The 21,721-nt window shown below is 39.3% G+C and overlaps 1 protein-coding gene across 2 annotated transcripts in view; it reads right to left on the reverse strand.

The window, feature by feature from the left end:
- Positions 1-5,253: 5,253 nt before the first annotated feature.
- The window catches only part of LOC124273278, a 97,621-nt gene continuing 81,153 nt past the window's right edge, over positions 5,254-21,721 (reverse strand). For both annotated transcript variants that reach the window (XM_046708510.1, XM_046708509.1), the window contains 11 exons: positions 19,417-19,624; positions 18,550-18,599; positions 17,752-17,893; positions 17,169-17,218; positions 16,754-16,796; positions 16,572-16,657; positions 16,324-16,390; positions 15,237-15,343; positions 14,689-14,752; positions 14,317-14,355; positions 5,254-5,943 (listed from right to left, as the gene is read on the reverse strand). In XM_046708510.1, the coding sequence (XP_046564466.1) occupies positions 5,705-5,943; positions 14,317-14,355; positions 14,689-14,752; positions 15,237-15,343; positions 16,324-16,390; positions 16,572-16,657; positions 16,754-16,796; positions 17,169-17,218; positions 17,752-17,893; positions 18,550-18,599; positions 19,417-19,624 (1,095 nt within the window). In that variant the 3' untranslated portion in view covers positions 5,254-5,704. The remainder of the gene's footprint in view (positions 5,944-14,316; positions 14,356-14,688; positions 14,753-15,236; positions 15,344-16,323; positions 16,391-16,571; positions 16,658-16,753; positions 16,797-17,168; positions 17,219-17,751; positions 17,894-18,549; positions 18,600-19,416; positions 19,625-21,721) is intronic.

Below are 21,721 nucleotides of genomic sequence, written 5' to 3' on the forward strand. Positions count from 1 at the left end.
TTTTTCAGACGTTGAAAGTACTTGCCGCTCATAGAGAAGTGAAAGGTTATCGAAAGTGACCCCGGCTATTTTACCAGCTGTAATTACAATTTTGTTAAGTTTTGATTTGTTTTTGACTGAAACAGATTCGAACCAGCACTGAGAAGAAAACGTGAGTATACTCTGAATAAAAGTGGTATAAAACAACGTCATAACAGATTGGGAAACATTACAAGATCGCAGTTTGCGCATTAGATGGAGGCGTTGTTGACATTTACTATACAGGGCATCTGTGTTGGTGTTCCACGTTAACCTGCTATCAATAAAAGTTCCAAGGTACTTGTATTCAGTGACTGTCTCAATTGGTTCATCACTAATGAACAAAGGTGGTACTGTTGAGGAGTTAGTTCTGAAATCAATACACAGTTCTTTTGTCTTTTTCACATTTAAAATCAAATGATTCTCTGTACACCATGATGTGAAATTCTTTACATTATCTCTGTATCGTCGCTCTGATTCGTAATCATACATCTGACCAACAATGGCTGCATCATCAGCAAACTTCACATTTATACAGTTATTTTCTACGCTAGTGCAGTCATTGGTGTATAGAGTGAACAGGACTGGTGACATAACACAACCTTGCGGCACTCCTGTATTGGTAACCTTCATGGCCGATACACTGTCGTTAACTTTCACACACTGAAATCTTGCATGGAGGAAATCTCCGATCCATCTAATCAGTTGTGAATTCACGCCTATAGTTTGCAGCTTTCTTACCATGATGTGCGGTTGGATCGTGTTGAGGGCTGAAGAGAAGTCAACGAATAGTATTCTAATGTATTGTCATTTGTAGTTGAAATATTTTAGATATAATTGCCAGGTTTAAATGGATATCTTTGATACACTAGTAAAGTACTGTCGGAAATAGAAAAAACTGTTTCGCATTTATATCTACAATTTATGTAGTTAAATATGTGAAAGTGTGAAATATCTGTTAAACTAAGTTTGGCCTAAGTACAATCTCAGTGGTAGGGAGATAGGAAACGTAGAAAAATAACTTTACTAAGGAGAGATTAGTGCCGAAATGAGCAATGCGGTTTTTTCCTGAGTCCAAAGCGACTTATTGGAACAGACAATGACTTTATCCAAATTAGTGTGCGATGAGATTGTATTTCATTTTTTAAATGCCCATTTTTAAATTAACTTAGCTTCATTATAAACGAAAGCTGACGTAGAAAATAATAACTTTAATGTTGCAACTCTTAAGGATGTAGCTACTATGGAGTCTCACTATCACTATAAAAAGAAACAGATAGGAGGGTTCGTCTCAAACGGTGTTGTCAGGACGGGTGTCGCAGACGGTGGTTGGGGTCGGGCTGGGGATAGAGATATCAGCTGAGATAAGATAATCCTTTAAGGGAATTAAACTGGGGAAGTAAACGGCATGTCATAACAATCTTCAAATAATATCCAGTCTTGTCGATCATCGGGCGGTCATGCCACCTATATATTTTGAGACATTTAATACGATGGCTGATTTAAGCTTTTCTATGTGTATCGTATTCTTTTACATGCCTCAACATAACTTTATGAAAGAAAGACACGTGAGATGTTAATCAATAGATGAGACATTTTACCCACATGGGAAAGCATACAATATCTTTGAGATGACCCCTTGTGCTCGTAGGCAGCACATGCATTTCATGTCAGGTGAGTCGACGGTCCGTCGTCATACCTGGCTGAGCGATCTAATTGCCATCTATAGTCTGATGTATTGTTTTCAGCAGCTATTCGTATTTCGTATTTGCCCGATTTTGCGAGTAAACTTGCTTTTCTGGATATCCTATTACGCATTTCACTGAACGCCCAGTTAGGCCGATGTGGGTTATTTCGACATATGCTATTTGCAATTGTGTAAACTTTAGGGATACAGAGTAACAGCCTAAAAACAGTTGTTTTTTCCGACAGTACTTTTAGATTTCCGTCAACAGGCTTTTAATTTCTAACTTTATTGATCTCTAATATAATTATAAATTGTTCTCGTCACGATATGTGACGCTGAAATGCTGATATTGCTGATGTGACGATAAATATTAACTCACTCACTCACTTATGTTGTTGAATTTTAAAACTAGTTTAGTTGATGTACTTGGAGACACTAAGACACTTTCTCTTACAGTTTGTAAACAAACTTTAGGGCACTGACTTACCCTTTGCCCCTAACTGTTATTAGTTCATGGCCGGGAAGACTAAAATCGTGACGCTTCTCGGTTCAATTTATGAGCGTAGCCTTCGCGGTACTTGCAATGCAATGTTATGGCTGAATGAACACGGCGCGCCTCACTGGGAGGCCCTGACTAATTACAAAGAAAACAGGATTAACGTGGACAGTCTTGACAGTTTTTTTCGGGACATGTATCTTATACTCATGCCAATAATGGTTGTCACCCCTCCCACCCCAACACCACTAGCCCCCACCCCTCTCCCCAAAAGATTGAAGGGGGTGACAACCATTATTGGCATGATAACATTATTCCCAACAAGTTGCTTATATTTTGACATGTTAGGCCATTTATGAAAATAATCACTGATAACAGAAGAAACGTTCATACGCCAATGCTTTACATCTAAATAAATAATGGAATTCGTCGCCAATTTCTTGAGAATTACACAATGTACAAAATCTCTCTTCACGAGGAATGTTCGACCAGCGACCCTATTCTATTGGCAATTTGTGATTACTTGTTCTAAAATATAGTAAAGGTTTATAAATGTTATATGTGATTAATAAATACTTTTCAAAACATGGTGAATCTTTAATAATGGAATAGTAGAAACCTTTAGGACACGATAGCTCTCCCGGGAAATCCGGGAAAATATACATTTTAGCCTACCCGGGACATCTGAAAAATAAATTTTAGCCTTCCCGGTACGTCACCGTCCCGGTTTGCTCCATTAGCTGAAAGATTACTTGCGCATTGACAGTTTTGTTTTATGTAAGCCTTGTTGTTTTAGATAAAGGTGCCAGTATGTAGGTATGTTACCTAGCATTAAATCAAGTTTGAAAACGAAAGTAACGCCCCGAAGGAAACGGTTCAGGAAGGGAGAACAGATGCGATTTGTATTTTGTGTGTTGTTTTAATAACAATGTTCTTGAGCTGCTCAAGAAATAAACATAAAAGTGTCAATGCTAGATTTAAAGTTTTTGTGATATACAGGCAAGTGAAGCGAAATATACAGCCATGTTATCAGTTTATCAACGTTTATCAGTTTTGAGTTCTCAACGCTACAAAGCCTGTCATTCATAAAACAATTCAATGTGTCATATTTTAAGCAGCAAAAACAGAAATATGATAATGTTTCTAATAATGTTTGGGTACACAAATATGTGTAGCATAAAACAAGTGAACGGGGAAAAAGAAAACTGTAATTTGAAACATTTTTTTTCCAGCCTTGTGATCTCAGCACAATAAAATCTTTATAAAACAACATAATGTGACATATTGTAAGCTGCAACAACTTGGATATGGTCATCAAACTAATAATGGTTGAGTGTTTAAAACATTTGTAACATGAACCAAGTGAAATGGAATAATGAAAACTGTAATTTCAAACAATTTTGTCAGTCTTGTGCTCGCAACACTACAGAGCTTTCCCTTCATAAAACAGCAAAGGGTGTCATATTATACCCTGTAACCAAATAAATTTGACCATGAAACATTTAACGTGTGGATTCATAACATTTCTAACGTAAAGACAAGTGAAGTGGGAAAAAACCCTGTTATTTAAACAAACATTTGTCAGGATTGAACTCTCATTAGTACAAAGTTTATCCTTCCAAAAACAACATGCATGCAGTGTCATATTTTAAGCTGCAACAACAAAAATATGATCATAAAGCTATTAATGCGTGGATGCAAAACATCTGTAACATACAAAAGAAGGAAGTGAAATAAAGAAAACTGTATTTAGTCTAGTGCTCTCACTACAAAGCCCGTCATTCATCAGAAAACACAATAATGTGGCTTACCCGATGGCAAAAACAAAAATATGATCATAAAACAATTAACTTGAGGATTCAAAACATTTATAATACACAGAACAGTGAAGTGAAATAGAAAACATTGCTATTTGAAACATTTTGTGTAAAACCTGACTTCACTTATATTCATCACATCAGATTTCAAAACATCACACAATGTCTCCTAATGGTGGTAGTTATATCAGTTATTTCAACATGAAGATACTAATGTGGTATTTCTAACTACTTTGGAGACATTGTACAATCCCCCGTGTAGCCAAACAGCACACAGTGTCGCCTAATGGTGGTAGTTATATCAGTTATTTCAACATGAAGATACTAATGTGGTATTTCTAACTACTTTGGAGACATTGTACAATCCCCGTGTAGCCAAACAGCACACAGTGTCGCCTAATGGTGGTAGTTATATCAGTTATTTCAACATGAAGATACTAATGTGGTATTTCTAACTACTTTGTAGACATTGTACAATCCCCCCGTGTAGCCAAACATCACACAATGTCTCCTAATGGTGGTAGTTATATCAGTTATTTCAACATGGAGATACTAATGTGGTATTTCTAACTACTTTGTAGACATTGTACAATCCCCCCGTGTAGCCAAACATCACACAATGTCTCCTAATGGTGGTAGTTATATCAGTTATTTCAACATGGAGATACTAATGTGGTATTTCTAACTACTTTGGAGACAGTGTACAATCACCCCGTGTAGCCAAACATCACACAATGTCTCCTAATGGTGGTAGTTATATCAGTTATTTCAACATGAAGATACTAATGTGGTATTTCTAACTACTTTGGAGACATTGTACAATCCCCCCGTGTAGCCAAACATCACACAATGTCTCCTAATGGTGGTAGTTATATCAGTTATTTCAACATGAAGATACTAATGTGGTATTTCTAACTACTTTGGAGACATTGTACAATCCCCCCGTGTAGCCAAACATCACACAATGTCTCCTAATGGTGGTAGTTATATCAGTTATTTCAACATGAAGACACTAATGTGGTAATTCTAACTACTTTGTAGACATTTTACAATCCCCTCGTGTAGCCAAACATCACATTTAGCAAACTTCGCTACTTTTTGTAAACATGAAACAGGAATCAAACCGGACCCTTCTACGTCCGCTTCGCTGAGTAACGAAGAAGTGATTGAAACGACTGGTTTAAATCTCTCTGTTACACTGTAACGTCACACAGTCTCATGTCTGGCGTGTTTTCTATGTCAGCGCATCGTGAATCAGAGACTTCTTTGTGTCAGTGATGTCGATGTCCTCACCGCTGACCAGCTTCATGTTGACAGTGGTGGGATTTGGCAGCGGCCAAACAGCAAACATGGGGTACAGGTCTTCCGTGAACATCTCGTCAAACTTGGCTAAAACAATCTCTCTGTTCAAGTCGATAAATGCGAGTCTTCCCCTCGCCACATCCAGCACAACGCCATAGCGGAGGGTGGGCTGTGTGCCGGGAGTGTAGGACATGGTGTTCTGCTGACACTCGCCCTGCTCACCCTCCCTGTACACCGTGGTACAGACTCTTCCCTCGTGTCTGTAACAGTCCCCTACACTGACACACCAGGAGCGACGCTGATCAGAAACCCACCGCTCCCTGTCCACCTGTCCTGCCTCACTCACCCCCATCTCCAGAAAAGGCCACCACCACACACCTCCCCTCACCGCACCCTCCCTGGTGAGTGTCTCCCAGTATCTAGATGTGCTGTATCCTGGGGTGAGAGTGGATGGGGTGGATAAAGGGGGATGGGGGTGGAAGTACAGGTCCCACGATACACCTGTAACCTGTGCCTCTCCTGATCTGACGGTGTGTGGGACTGTGAGTTGATCAAATCACCGTCTGAAGTTACGTGGCACCACATTGTGTTTGCTCGTGCGGCGTCCAGATGTAGTTTAGGACCTGAAAATACAGATTGAGTTTGTTGTGAGACGAGTTTATGCATGTGATTATCTTTAAACAGCTGAATGTTCCAATGTGATTATCTGTAAAAAGCTGAATGTTCCAATGTGATTATCTGTAAACAGCTGAATCTTCCTATGTGATTATCTGAAAACAGCTGAATGTTCCAATGTGATTATCTGTAAACAGCTGAATTTTCCTATGTGATTATCTGAAAACAGCTGAATGTTCCAATGTGATTATCTGTAAACAGCTGAATGTTCCAATGTGAGTATCTGTAAACAGCTGAATGTTCCAATGTGAGTATCTGTGAACAGCTGAATGTTCCAATGTGAGTATCTCTGAACAGCGCGCTGAATGTGCGACTGTGAGTTTCTCCAGTTGCCAACTTGGTGGTTACTGCCACCAAGGACGTATATACGTCTTTGCTGTAACACATAACAGAATAAATGTACTGTAAAACTATTTGTATGTGAATTCTACATGTATTTCAAACAAAGTTACGTGATTTAATAAACAAATAAATACTGAATACAACTATTTTGACAAATTTTTGTTCCGCCCTGCGATGTGATGTTGAAGACAGACGTCGAGGCGCTTCGTCAAAATATACAGAAATATTTACATAAATCACGATTAAAGTAATAGTGTGGGAATTCTGAACTTCTCTAGTGCAATATGGAATATAATAAAACAGAAAACAAAGTCAAGTGAAGACATTTTGACATCTCTAACAGACAACAGACAACATATGAACGGGCAACTTCTATGTCCGCTTCAGTCACTTTCACAGATACAGCGTCACGCTGGGCGGAGAGGCTGGACTGTGTACTGGGGGAAATGGCGGGATGTACGGTTGTAACTATACGTATAGGAAGTCTAAATGGTGGTTACACATAGATACATCCATTAATACGTAAATAAACATGTAACTAATATATTTCAACATGTACTTCCAACAGGGAGTGTTTTGTCTGTCGCCGCTGATGTTAGAAAGCAGACACTGACAGAATCTGATTATAAAATAATACGTCATATACATATTGCCCCATTTAATATATGTTAATGTCTGTGAAAGGTTATTTATCTTAACTATTGCAAACATCAAGTTATTTCGTTTTGTTTCTCTTTGCTGATGTGCCCCAAGTTTGTCCTCTTCATGGACCTTTTGAGGGGCGGTGGGGTGGCCTAGTGGTTAAAGCATTCTCTCGTCATGCTGAAGACCCAAGTTCGAATGCACACATGGGTACAATGTGTGACGCCCATTTCTGGTGTCCCCCGCCGAGATATTGGTGGAATAGTGCTAAAAGCGGCGTAAAACTAAACTCACTCACTCATGGACTTCTATTTTTAAAAGTATCTTTTAAATAAGACATATTTTATTAAGATATATGTTATGAAGGATTCAAGAAATTTCTGGCTCGACTCTGAATGTAAAATGTCAGTTTCGAAGAAATAGCACTTCGCTAAAACGTACTGTTGATTTCTGCTGTCAAATGATAGTTTCTACAATCCTAAACAATGAATAGGAGTCTGTATACACCGATATACCGTTCTAACAATATGTAGGTGAATTTTTAATGATGATTACACATAAATACGTTCACTAACGCATGAAAAGCCTTTGAACTAACATATTTCTACATTCGTTATCAGACTTGTTTGTCTATATATCGCCGCTGGCATGTTAGAAAACACACCGACAGTTTGATTGTACAATACCAAATGACTATCAATTCCCTTCATTTAACCGATGTCTGAGATGATGTTTTGATTGAAAAAATGTTTTGTTTTGTTTTGTTTGTTTTTTAAAAAAAGAAGTAAAGTAACAACTGTACAAGGTCATATTTATGTGATTTAATCGCTATTCGGCTGACTGACTAATTGATCTGAGATTTTTGGTGCGTAATCATATTTAGTGGACACTCGGCCCATTTATACGTACACGAGGTACGAACACTCAGTGCAGTGACAGTGAGAGAGGCTAACAACGACCTGTGGTTTGTCGATTTCACAAATATAAAACAAATATAATCGATCGTTGACAGGGTCACAGTCACGTGACTGCAGGTAGAGAGATTTCCACGATTCATTTCACGTTTACTGTTACTAGGCACACATGTATGTTGACTGTCACTGCTCTGATTGAGAAAATGAATACTTACCACAGATTTGTTGGTTCTACCAGAAGATATAGAAATGTTTGGATAAAGCACAGACGGCCAACAAGTGTAACAAAAGGCAACGATTGGGAAGTGGAAGGACCAGAAAGTCTGTTAATAAATTTACTGATGTTTTGTGTGTTGTTCTTCAGACGTTTGTAGTTAGTGAGTTAATATTTAACGTCACACCGGCAATATTTCAGTCATATCGTGACGAGAACAAATGTTGACGTTGGTAAAGAATATATGTTTATGATAAAAATCTGTCGTCAAAGGAGACTAAAGCTTCTAGATTATTACAGTTAGAATTACCAGAAATTTGTAAACAATTAGTGAAACTCTACCCTTTTCTATGGTTACCAAATTGAATTTGCTGATTAGGCGGACCATTTCCAAGGAAAGGGTTGAACTGGTTGTCGCCTAAACCAAGGATGAATCGGCTCGAGGGGGTAGTTTGGGATCTGTAGCCAAGTGAAAAACCTTGTAACGGCCTCTAAAACCCTGCGGGCTATGGCTGAGAGCGTTTATTCTGAACGACGGGGCAGCGTTGGCGTGGCAGTCCAAGCTTCTCAGTGTTTATTCCCGTGCATGTTTACAATACAGATATTTCTTTATTTCTTTATTTCGTGAGTGCGACGTTTCGATACAAATTCTTGAATCGTTGTCATCCTATTTGACAACGATACAATAATCTGTATAGAAACGTCGCAGTCAGGAAATAAAGAAGTTGTATCCATCATTGTTTCTACTTGTATATTATACTTCCACACTTCTAAAATTCCATTCAAAGTAGATTTGTAAGATTTGTAAGTACCCAAATGGCAATGCCCTTTGCATCCTGATTTAAGGTAACATCTCCCCCGTGCATATATCTATGAGAGTTCTTGCTGCGAAACCCACAATGATTCCCATCTATCTTAATTCCTTTGTTTATACTTCATGTGTTTGCCTATCTTAATCAATGTGTAGTTAACTGGCTTCCCCATGCTATTGCAGTACTAATTCCCATTGTACTGTAGAAACACTAACCCACACTTGTCTATGTGCCTCTCAATCTCTATTCTGTTAACTCTCTGTTCTTTCTCACTGGACACAAAGACGCACCTAACACTACAAACACCCCTAAGCCCACATATTAACACCCAAAACTTTACAAATCTTATTTATATTATAGGATATTTATATAGTGCACATACCCATGTATCTAGTAAATGCTTAAGGCGCTGAGATTTTTTTATCTTAGGAAGATTTCTTTATCAAAACAGACCTTCTAGGTCGCATATAATCTCACATAACCAACTAGTGCTAACACCCAAAAAACAACAACAACCCAACTACAACAACAACAACTAAAGAAAAATTGGCTCGACATCAATTAAAGAAAAACAACAACAATACAAATACCAATCAAACCATCCCGTTGTTCATCCCCTCTATCACTTCAAGCAAAATTTCAAAATTCATACATATATAATTATACAACCCTAACACCCCCCATTCAGCATGCCATATCGGTCAATTCACCCATTAGCCTTGCAAAATTTGCATTATGTCACAAAGCGCACGATAAATCTTCCAATCATCATCAACAGCAGCATCTTCTTCTTCTGTTCATCGCTTGCTTGATAACGGTGTAAAAAACCTACAACTTCGTTGTAATTAAGAATGTTTCCTGTGTGATCCTGAAACCTCCGCATCTCAAGATTATGTATACTAGGTGGTACTTTCTCTTACTTGAAAATTATGTATTCGACGAGGAACTAGTCATGAAGATTATGTATACGAGGAGGTACCTTCTCTCACCTGGTGATTATGTATACGAGTAGGAACTAGACATGAAGATTATGTATAGGAGGAGGTACCTTCTCTCACCTGAAGATAATGTATACTAGAAAGCACCTTCTCTCACCTGAAGATTATGTATTCAAGGAGGAACTTCTTCACCTGGTGATTATGTATACGAGGACGGACCTTCTCATCTGTAGATTATGTAAACGAGGACGGACCTTCTCTGACCTGCAGAGACTATGTATACGAGGAGGAACCTTCTCACCTGACGATGATGTATACGAGGAGGCACCTTCTCACCTGGTGATGATGTATATGAGGAGGAATCTTCTCTCACCTGAAGAATATGTATACGAGGAGGAACCTTCTCATCTGTAGATTATGTATACGAGGACGGACCTTCTCTGACCTGCAGAGACTATGTATACGAGGAGGAACCTTCTCACCTGACGATGATGTATACGAGGAGGAACCTTCTCTTACCTGAAGACTATGTATACGAGGAGGCACCTTCTCACCTGGTGATGATGTATACGAGGAGGAACCTTCTCTCACCTGAAGAATATGTATACGAGGAGGAACCTTCTCATCTGTAGATTATGTATACGAGGACGGACCTTCTCTGACCTGCAGAGACTATGTATACGAGGAGGAACCTTCTCACCTGACGATGATGTATACGAGGAGGAACCTTCTCTTACCTGAAGACTATGTATACGAGGAGGCACCTTCTCACCTGGTGATGATGTATACGAGGAGGAACCTTCTCTCACCTGAAGAATATGTATACGAGGAGGAACCTTCTCATCTGTAGATTATGTATACGAGGACGGACCTTCTCTGACCTGCAGAGACTATGTATACGAGGAGGCACCTTCTCACCTGACGATGATGTATACGAGGAGGCACCTTCTCACCTGGTGATGATGTATACGAGGAGGCACCTTCTCACCTGGTGATGATGTATACGAGGAGGCACCTTCTCACCTGGTGATGATGTATACGAGGAGGCACCTTCTTTTACCTGAAGACTATGTATACGAGGAGGAACCTTCTCACCTGGTGATGATGTATACGAGGACGGATCTTCTCTTACCTGAAGACTATGTATACAGGAGGAACCTTCTCACCTGGTGATTATGTATACGAGGACGGACCTTCTCTCACCTGAAGAGTATGTATACGAGGAGGAACCTTCTCACCTGGTGATGATGTACACGAGGACTGACCTTCTCTTACCTGAAGACTATGTATACGAGGAGGAACCTTCTCACCTGGTGATGATGTATACGAGGAGGAACCTTCTCTCACCTGAAGAATATGTATACGAGGAGGCACCTTCGTTTACCTGAAGACTATGTATACGAGGAGGAACCTTCTCACCTGGTGATTATGCATACGAGGACGGACCTTCTCTTACCTGAAGACTATGTATACGAGGAGGAACCTTCTGACCTGGTGATTATGTATACGAGGACGGACCTTCTCTTACCTGAAGATTATGCATACGAGGACGGACCTTCTCTTACCTAAAGATCATGAATACGAGGAGGCACCTTCTCTCACCGAAAGATCATGAATACGAGGAGGCACCTTCTCTTACCTGAAGACTATGTATACGAGGACGGACCTTCCCATACCTGAAGACTATGTATACGATGAGGAACCTTCTCACATTGAGATTATGTATACGAGGAGGTACCTTCTCTCACCTGAAGATTATTTATACCAGGAGGCACCTTCTCTCACCTAAAGATTATGTATGATTATGACTATGTGTAAGATTGTGTACACAAGCACCTCCTCTTACCTAAAGATTATGTAAACGAGGAGACACATTCTCTCACATGAAGATTATGTACACAAGCAGGAACCTTGTGTCACCCGAAGCTTATGTATATGGGTCGAGAGTTCTTATCTGAAGATAATGTACATGAGCAGGAACCTGACATATTACCCAGCGAATGCAATGAACCTGTGCGCATTCACGTGCACTATGAACTGAACCTATGTGGATACATCAGAAACAGCGCCAACTGTCTGAACTCAGCTCAAGTGAGCTCATTAAAAACAATGCCAACTGCATGAACTCAGCTCAAGTGAGCTCATTAGAAACAGCGCCAACTGCATGAACTCAGCTCAAGTGAGCTCATTAAAAACAATGCCAACTGTCTGAACTCAGCTCAAGTGAGCTCATTAGAAACAATGCCAACTGTCTGAACTCAGCTCAAGTGAGCTCATTAGAAACAATGCCAACTGTCTGAACTCAGCTCAAGTGAGCTCATTAGAAACAATGCCAACTGTCTGAACTGAGCTCAAGTGAGCTCATTAGAAACAGCGCCAACTGTATGAACTCAGCTCAAGTGAGCTCATTAGAAACAGCGCCAACTGTCTGAACTCAGCTCAAGTGAGCTCATTAGAAACAGCGCCAACTGTCTGAACTCAGCTCAAGTGAGCTCATTAGAAACAGCGCCAACTGTCTGAACTCAGCTCAAGTGAGCTCATTAGAAACAACGCCAACTGTATGAACTCAGCTCAAGTGAGCTCATTAGAAACAACGCCAACTGTATGAACTGAATCCCTGTGCATACATCAGAAAGAACTCTGACAGTCTGAACAGATCCCATGAATACATCAGAAACTATGCCAACTGTATGAACTGAACTCAAGTTGAATCATTAGAAACAACACTAGTTTTATGAACAGAACCCAAGGGGATGCATCAGTTACTACGCTTGCTGCCGGAACAGAACCCATGTGGATGTATAAGAAACAATGTTATGTGTATGACATGGATGCATCAGAAACAACACCAACCGTCTGAACCTATCTTAAGTGGATACATCAAATAACAGAACCTATGCGGGTTCATTAGAAATAACGCTGACTGCATGGACTGAACCCAAGCGGATGCATCACAAACACCGGCGACTGTATGAACTCAACCCAAGTGGATGCATCACAGACAACGCTGACTGCATGAAGTGAACCCAAGTGGGTGCATCACAAACACCGGCCACTGTATGAACAGAACCCAAGTCGATGCATCACAAACAACGCTGACTGCATGAACTGAACCCTAGTGGGTGCATCACAAACACGGGCGACTGTATGAACTGAACCCAAGCGGATGCATCACAAACACGGGCGACTGTCTGAACTAAACCCTAGTGGATGCATCACAAACACGGGCGACTGTATGAACAGAACTCAAGTGGATGCATCACAAACACCGGCGACTGTATGAACTGAACCCAAGTGGATGCATCACAAACAACGCTGACTGTATGAACTCAACCCAAGTGGATGCATCACAAACACGGGCGACTGTATGAACTGAACCCAAGCGGATGCATCACAAACACGGGCGACTGTCTGAACTAAACCCTAGTGGATGCATCACAAACACGGGCGACTGTATGAACAGAACTCAAGTGGATGCATCACAAACACCGGTGACTGTATGAACTGAACCCAAGTGGATGCATCACAAACAACGCTGACTGTATGAACTGAACCCAAGTGGATGTATCACAAACACCGGCGACTGTTTTAACTGAACCCAAGTGGATGCATCACAAACAGCGGCGACTGTATAAAGTGAACCCAAGTGGATGAATCACAAACACGGGCGACTGTATGAAGTGAACCAAAGTGGATGCATCACAAACACGGGCGACTGTATGAAGTGAACCAAAGTGGATGCATCACAAACACGGGCGACTGTATGAACTCAACCCAAGTGGATGCATCACAAACACCGGCGACTGTATGAACTGAACCCAAGTGGATGCATCACAAACACCGGCGACTGTATGAACTGAACCCAAGTGGATGAATCACAAACACCGGCGACTATATAAAGTGAACCCAAGTGGATGCATCACAAACACCGGCGACTGTATGAAGTGAACCCAAGTGGATGCATCACAAACACGGGCGACTGTCTGAACTCAACCCAAGTGGATGCGTCACAAACACCGGTGACTGTATGAAGTGAACCCAAGTGGATACATCACAAACACCGGCGACTGTATGAAGTGAACCCAAGTGGATACATCACAAAAACGGGCGACTGTATGAAAATACCCCAAATCATGGTAAAGTGTGTCTATCAATCTACTGTTATCGTAAACCCCCTTTCTCCTTGTTGATAAATACGGAAAATAAAAATTAGACGTAAGAAAAGAGGTTTTTAAGAAATTTTTGCTGTGTGTGTAAAAAAATCCAGATGATTAAGTCCTAAGAGAGATAGGTTTTGATCTTCCCTCTCGTGATCAACAACATAACTAATGGTGACATGAATGAATTTTGAAGGTGAAGTTCCTAATAAATGTATTCTATTTTTTAGAAAATATAAAAATCTTTTTATATAATGTTGGTCGAGTATATTTTGTATCACATTAGAAAAAAGTGAACTTACACAAAACAGGAGTTCCAATAACGTAGACAAGTCGACCACCTAAAATAACAATTCAGGCATAAAGTGACCTAAGAGTCATAGCAAAACCATGCAGACATTTAAGTATGCTATAGATGTAGCATCTCTCTCATAAACAAAAGATGTCAGAAACTTTTATTCGCAAAATCTGAACAAAACATTGTAAAGACGAACATTATTTTGTAATGTTCCGAAATAGTAAATGGAGCAGACAGAAATGTGCTTTCAACGCATTTGCGATTTAATACTTCCTTACACGAAGACACTACCTACGAACTGTTATTTATCAATTCAAATTCTTTACCCTGACTTTTAACATTTTTCAAAATGTTCTGTGTTCAGTATTATACCAACCTTGCTCCATAGACAGAAGACTTCCTTCCATGGAAGCTATGGCTACCTTATCCTCTGCAATCATCTGTATGGCAAAAGTTACATGTTAACTACCGGGAGCGTGCACATGAAAATCAGATAGGACGATAAATTAAAACAGTATTTAAACGTTCAAACAATTGTAACAAGATTCTATAAAACTCTTGGATGCTACATGCAAGCGAATTATCAAATTCTTATGAAAATGATAATGGTAAACATTACACTGGTGTGATCTACATGCACGCCACAAAGTAACATTATTAGTAGCATAGCATGAAAACTAGCGGTTTTTGTAAAAACAAGTATACAAAAGAAATGTAACTCCAGGACTACGTAAGAAATATTTTTAGCAACTGGACATGACTTATACAGTCTACAACTTTTAAATTATAGCATATCAAATATTCAATTGGAAATTGTAATCATCACTCCAAAGATTGAACAATGTTATTGCTAAATTTGAACATACAAATTACTCTCCATGCAGAACAACAAATTCCACAATCAGTTGTTAAACAGTTACTTACTCTTCCAAGGATTGCGTACAGAGGTGTTCTGCCAAGTTTTCCCTGTTGAAACTGCCGTATTTGCAGAACATGACTTGTCTGTTTTTGTTTCCTTTGAATGTCAGTACCTAGGTACAATGTATGAAGCTGACTCTATGAGTAAAATACATCATGCTGATCAGCGATGTAATCAAACCTACACCTGACAAACATCTGGTTGATAAGTTATATCGGAATAACATCCCTTCAATATGTCCAACTGCATGGACTACTTGAGAATACCAGCCACAAAAAAACGTACCATAACCACGCAAATTGTATGCAATGAGTACGTTCACCTTTCCGACTATATCACACGCAGGTATTTAAGCCTAGCTTAAATACTAGGGGTCACTCTTGAGGGGGAAACAACTATTGCGATAGCAATAGTCTATTGCGACCAGCTATTGCAATAGTTGTGTTTTTTTCTTTGCATCTTCCCATTTAAAGTCATTTCCCAAATGAATGTATTGTTTATATGAAATATATACAAGCTGAAGTAGTTTCAGTCGCTTTTAATAACTGACAAGAAACTTGAAGCCCTGGGTCTCCTTTCACGAAGCAACCTTTCCTACGGTTAACTTTAACTCCCATTCTTTAACAATGCACTAAGGTTACCTTTGTGACTTACGATCACCTTAGTGCTTCGTGAAAGGAGGTCCAGATCAAGTAAACAGTTCAAACATAAACTCAATGAAGCTGCAAGTGTGCTCCAAAACATCCTGTATTTTGCGCTGCATGTTTATCGACGGAAGTCAATCACTGAACTATCAATAGTCACACATACTATCGACGCATCGATTAATTGCTATCGGAGACTCAACAATTGGAATCAATAGTTTGATGCATTACATACAGTCATTACAATGGCCTATCTTTCACCTACATAACTTCCAATATTGTTATCGCGTGTACATAGATATATTATCTAAGAACAAATAGTTACCAAGTACAGCTATTGAAGGAGAATTTGCACAATGCGCAGTTCCTAGTAGAATTCTTTCAAAATTATGAAAAAGTGATATTTGAACATCAAAAGACAACATAAAATAACTATTGTCATATTTACCTGGGAAGTCAGTTGGTATCTCAGAAGAACCTCCGAACAGCGGATGGTCATGGCATTCATAATCAGTCTGTAAAAGCAACGCGTTTCTGTGAAACAAATCAACATCTTAACAGAGATACTGTCATGAGGTAAGAGCTCATAACCGTCCTTGTGATGATTAAGTTAATCCCCAGCAACCCAAATACCTTTCTACTGACACATGTTGTAAATCTGTCATCCCTTTTTCTTGATACCAACACAACACTTACCGTATCAAGTCTTGACCGTTGCTCTTTAAACATTGACAGGCTGCCAATGTTTCGGCTCAAGTAACGTACTGTGTTTTGCCACTCAGCTGAAGAATGAAAAGGAATATGGTACATCACCTTCGTAACTTCACATTTCAATAGGTGCTGAATGATCAAGGATTGAATGTATTCAAATTCCATACCTGTATATAGAGGACTAAGCTGCATAATTTTGTTGTCCTTCTCCTGAAACGATCAGAAAATATTAGCCGTCCTCAATTGCACACACAGTTTCCTTATTGGTAGTCTGTATTCCAGGTTATACTTTTGAGTCAAGTATGTATCTAGTAGTGATTGTGTTAAAAAATGTTATTGTAATCCTGCAACTGCAGTTGTTAAGGTCATATATGTTTTAAACATGTACAGATCTGTTCAATGGTTTCCAGTAACAAAGACAACCGATTTTTATTCCGAAGTGTATCATGCGTTTATCATAGAAATAATAGAAACATTGTACAAAATAGTCACTTAGTGTTTCATCTGCTAAAATGTCTAGAAACATGTTTTAAGATTTTGTTTTGTATACTGAATTTAATTTAACAACGTAAAATGTGTTACCTTTTCAACGATATCCAGGTCTTCTGTAATCTTCTCAACATCCTCAAAACCTGCAGGACGATTGAACCACAAATAAACCCTATTGTTAGTTTTAGAATTTGTAAAAATAAGTAGTGAATAAGAATAACTCTTACTCATTTCAGTCAACATAATATGCCAACACAACATCAGTATTAATGAGACATTCGAACTTGGCAACTTAGAATCAATCAATGGCATGAACCATCTGCTGATGATTGCATGGCCACTGAAAAAGAACAAGGTTGATCTGTAATTTAAGATACTGGTTTTAAAATGTGTAACATTGATACTTGGCGTTGACCATGTCAGGATTAATGAGTCGCAATAGTAAATCATATTAACTTCTTAATTGTATTATATCATATTGTTATGATATAACGTCTGTGATGGTGACCGTGGCATTTTCTCTTGGAACTCCTACTTACTTCTAGTTAAGCCTACTTTGTAGATTCATTTTAGAAATAGTTTTCTGCAAGTATGACTGTAGTGATCATCAGGAATGTGAAACAACACTCAATTGTAGTCGCCTTTGGACAATGTCTCAAAGCCTCACATCACTTACACTCATGAGTTTCCTCCAGTGTTGTTATCTGAGAGCCTGATCTTATTGACGAGACGAGCAAAGATAAATCCTCTGAGTCCATTGATGGTGTAACAGAAGCATAGTCCACCAGAGAGGCACGTGGAACACTGTCCATCAAAGGCTGAAACAAAACCCACAACAAATTACTATTTGAATACGAGTTGTGCAATTGCCTGTACTACAGTGACAAACAAGCATTCAGCCTTCAAGACAAGTACATGCAGTAGCTATATCTTGTTTACGCATGAATGACATACCTCCCTCTTTCACTGTAATTATTGTTTAGATATTTCACATTGTTGCCAAAACGTGTTTTTCCACAACTTTTGTGAAACAAACCCTAAGCATATGCAAGCAGCTAGAGTACTACCGGTAAAGTGTATCAGTTGAGTTGGGTAGAATAGGGTGGTCCTCAACCACTAAATAAATACCCCTCCTTGTGACCCGATCTCTAATTTCATCCATTTGCAGGACATGACATGCAGTACTCCATGATGATGGGATGTCGAGCGATTGTATAACCATTGTTACATGTTGAACAAAAAGTTAACCAGAAATCATTTCAGAGTGAAACAAACAACAAAGAAGAGTTTGCAGTTAACAATTGTATTCTGAAATTAACTAAGTTTAAAAACTAAAACTGCGTTTATCATAGAAATAATAGAAACATTGTACAAAATAGTCACTTAGTGTTTCATCTGCTAAAATGTCTAGAAACATGTTTTTAAGATTTTGTTTTGTATACTGAATTTAATTTAACAACGTAAAATGTGTTACCTTTTCAACGATATCCAGGTCTTCTGTAATCTTCTCAACATCCTCAGAACCTGCAGGACGATTGAACCACAAATAAACCCTATTGTTAGTTTTAGAATTTGTACAAATAAGAAGTGAATAAGAATAACTCTTGCTCATTTCAGTCAACATAATATGCCAACACAACATCAGTATTAATGAGACATTCGAACTTGGCAACTTAGAATCAATCAATGGCATGAACCATCTGCTGATGATTGCATGGCCACTGAAAAAGAACAAGGTTGATCTGTAATTTAAGATACTGGTTTTAAAATGTGTAACATTGATACTTGGCGTTGACCATGTCAGGATTAATGAGTGAGTGAGTGAGTTTAGTTTTACGCCGCACTCAGCAATATTCCAGCTATATGGCGGCGGTCTGTAAATAATCGAGTCTGGACCAGACAATCCAGTGATCAACAGCATGAGCATCGATCTGCGCAATTGGGAACCGATGACATGTGTCAACCAAGTCAGCGAAACTGACCACCCGATCCCGTTAGTCGCCTCTTACGACAAGATAGTCGCCTTTTTATGGCAAGCACATGGGTTGCTGAAGACCTATTCTACCCCGGATCTTCACGGGTCGTCAGGATTAATGAGTCGCAATAGTGAATCATATTAGCTTCTTAATTGTATTATATCATATTGTTATGATATAACGTCTGTGATGGTGACCGTGGCATTTTCTCTTGGAACTCCTACTTACTTCTAGTTAAGCCTACTTTGTAGATTCATTTTAGAAATAGTTTTCTGCAAGTATGACTGTAGTGATCATCAGGAATGTGAAACAACACTCAATTGTAGTCGCCTTTGGACAATGTCTCAAAGCCTCACATCACTTACACTCATGAGTTTCCTCCAGTGTTGTTATCTGAGAGCCTGATCTTATTGACGAGACGAGCAAAGATAAATCCTCTGGGGAGACCTGTGAACTAAGAGATTCACCATCCTCCAGTGATGTCTCAGAAACCGATTCCTTTAGTGAGTCCATTGATGGTGTAACAGAAGCATAGTCCACCAGAGAGGCACGTGGAACACTGTCCATCAAAGGCTGAAACAAAACCCACAACAAATTACTATTTGAATACGAGTTGTGCAATTGCCTGTACTACAGTGACAAACAAGCATTCAGCCTTCAAGACAAGTACATGCAGTAGCTATATCTTGTTTACGCATGAATGACATACCTCCCTTTTTTAACCGTAATTATTGTTTAGATATTTCACATTGTTGCCAAAACGTGTTATTCCACAACTTTTGTGAAACAAACCCTAAGCATCTGCAAGCAGCTAGAGTACTACCGGTAAAGTGTATCAGTTGAGTTGGGTAGAATAGGGTGGTCCTCAACCACTAAATAAATACCCCTCCTTGTGACCCGATCTCTAATTTCATCCATTTGCAGGACATGACATGCAGTACTCCATGATGATGGGATGTCGAGCGATTGTATAACCATTGTTACATGTTGAACAAAAAGTTAACCAGAAATCATTTCAGAGTGAAACAAACAACAAAGAAGAGTTTGCAGTTAACAATTGTATTCTGAAATTAACTAAGTTTACAAACTAAAACTGATTTCTTCAAGGGAATCTACAGTGGCAGTACAAAAACTATTTTCACCTACATTTCATCAATGTATATGGCTCATTTATGAGTCTTGTTGATGAAGCTAACTCTGAAAGGGTTTTCGGGAATGCAACCGATCGAACACCCAGGGCATGCTGGTCTGTAATCTGTGAAACTTTGGCCAGTCAATCAATCAAATCAATCAATCAAATCAGACATTTGTATAGCGCTACATATCCAGAGTCCTGCTCATGTGCGCTTAGTCGAGTGCTCGTTTGAAGAGAATGGTTTTGAGACAAGATCGGAAACTGTGATATTTTTCGATTTCTGACATTTTCAGGTAATCCACTCCAGAGTACAGCACCTGCTCTGCTCAATGTTCTGTCCCCGTATGTTGTAGTTCAGCCAGATGGAACATCTAAGCTTTGCTGACTAGCTGATCTGAGTGACCAGTGCCATAAGGAATCAGGTCTTCCAAGCAATATGAGGCTGAGGTTTTTTCCATGGGTTCCAACGTATGATGTAATAATAGTTTCGTTAAACCACAAATAAAATTCCGCAGTTAGGCATTGTTTGGGGATATCCTCTAGATCAAATGCTCATAACATACTGTTAAGACATACTGTCTATAGTCATATAAACAGATTTGAAGCTCTGGGTGTTTGCGTAACAGCAGAGTAAACTTCATTTAAAAATCCTGCTGACGTGAGGTGTTGCAGGATAGTTCCAATACGTGTAGGTTCAGCTGTTGTAGAATGCGATGGAACATGTTTTACTTCGGCTGTCTGAGAAGTGTAGGCCACTGAGGAAGACGCAGTTGTTGGTCTTCAAAGTAGAGACGGTAGGTCTGAGAACCATGATCGTGCCGGCCATGTTGGTGCCACCAGAAACATCATCATGTGATGGTTCCTGTCCTTGACAAGATGAGTGAGTGAGTCATATCGGCAGAATTTCAGCCATATCGTGACTATATCAAGTTATATGTATATAATAATTATAGGTAATTATGAGGTAAATTACAAAACCTCCCAACGAAGGGCAATAAAACAACTAGTTTATCACAGATGCATTTAAATAGCAATTAATTTTTAAACATTTTAACTTAGCAAGATGATATAATATAAAAACAGGCTATAGATAGCCAACAACTGAAGGTAGATCACAATAGCTGATCTTGACAAGGACTTGTGGTGTGAGTGCTGTCGGTGGAAAGGCATGATATCTACTGCATATGCTTGAAGATCTGGGACAAGACTGATATAAGTCGGCAACTGATTGCTGAGTGATATCGCGAAAAGATCTATGCGATCTATGCTGTTCCTATTTGATCGTTATCTGCCTGAAAGCATCCAAATTAAGTGTCCATTCTGTCGTTGTCCATGTGTGATAACGCGCGTATGCAAGGATGTTTATCTTTCCTGGGATGTGTCTGGCCACTGTGATGCAATCCTGACTGTCCACTAGATCGTAAAGTTCACTCATATGTTTCATAAGGTTTTGGGATCGGGCTCCCCCATGTCTGTTAATATAGACAACTATCATGCTGTTGTCTGTGACAACTAGAAGTTGGAAATTCCTGAGT

This window comes from Haliotis rubra, unplaced genomic scaffold (genome assembly GCF_003918875.1).
Source record: "Haliotis rubra isolate DU_JTF1 unplaced genomic scaffold, ASM391887v1 Scf179, whole genome shotgun sequence".
NCBI lineage: Eukaryota > Metazoa > Mollusca > Gastropoda > Lepetellida > Haliotidae > Haliotis > Haliotis rubra.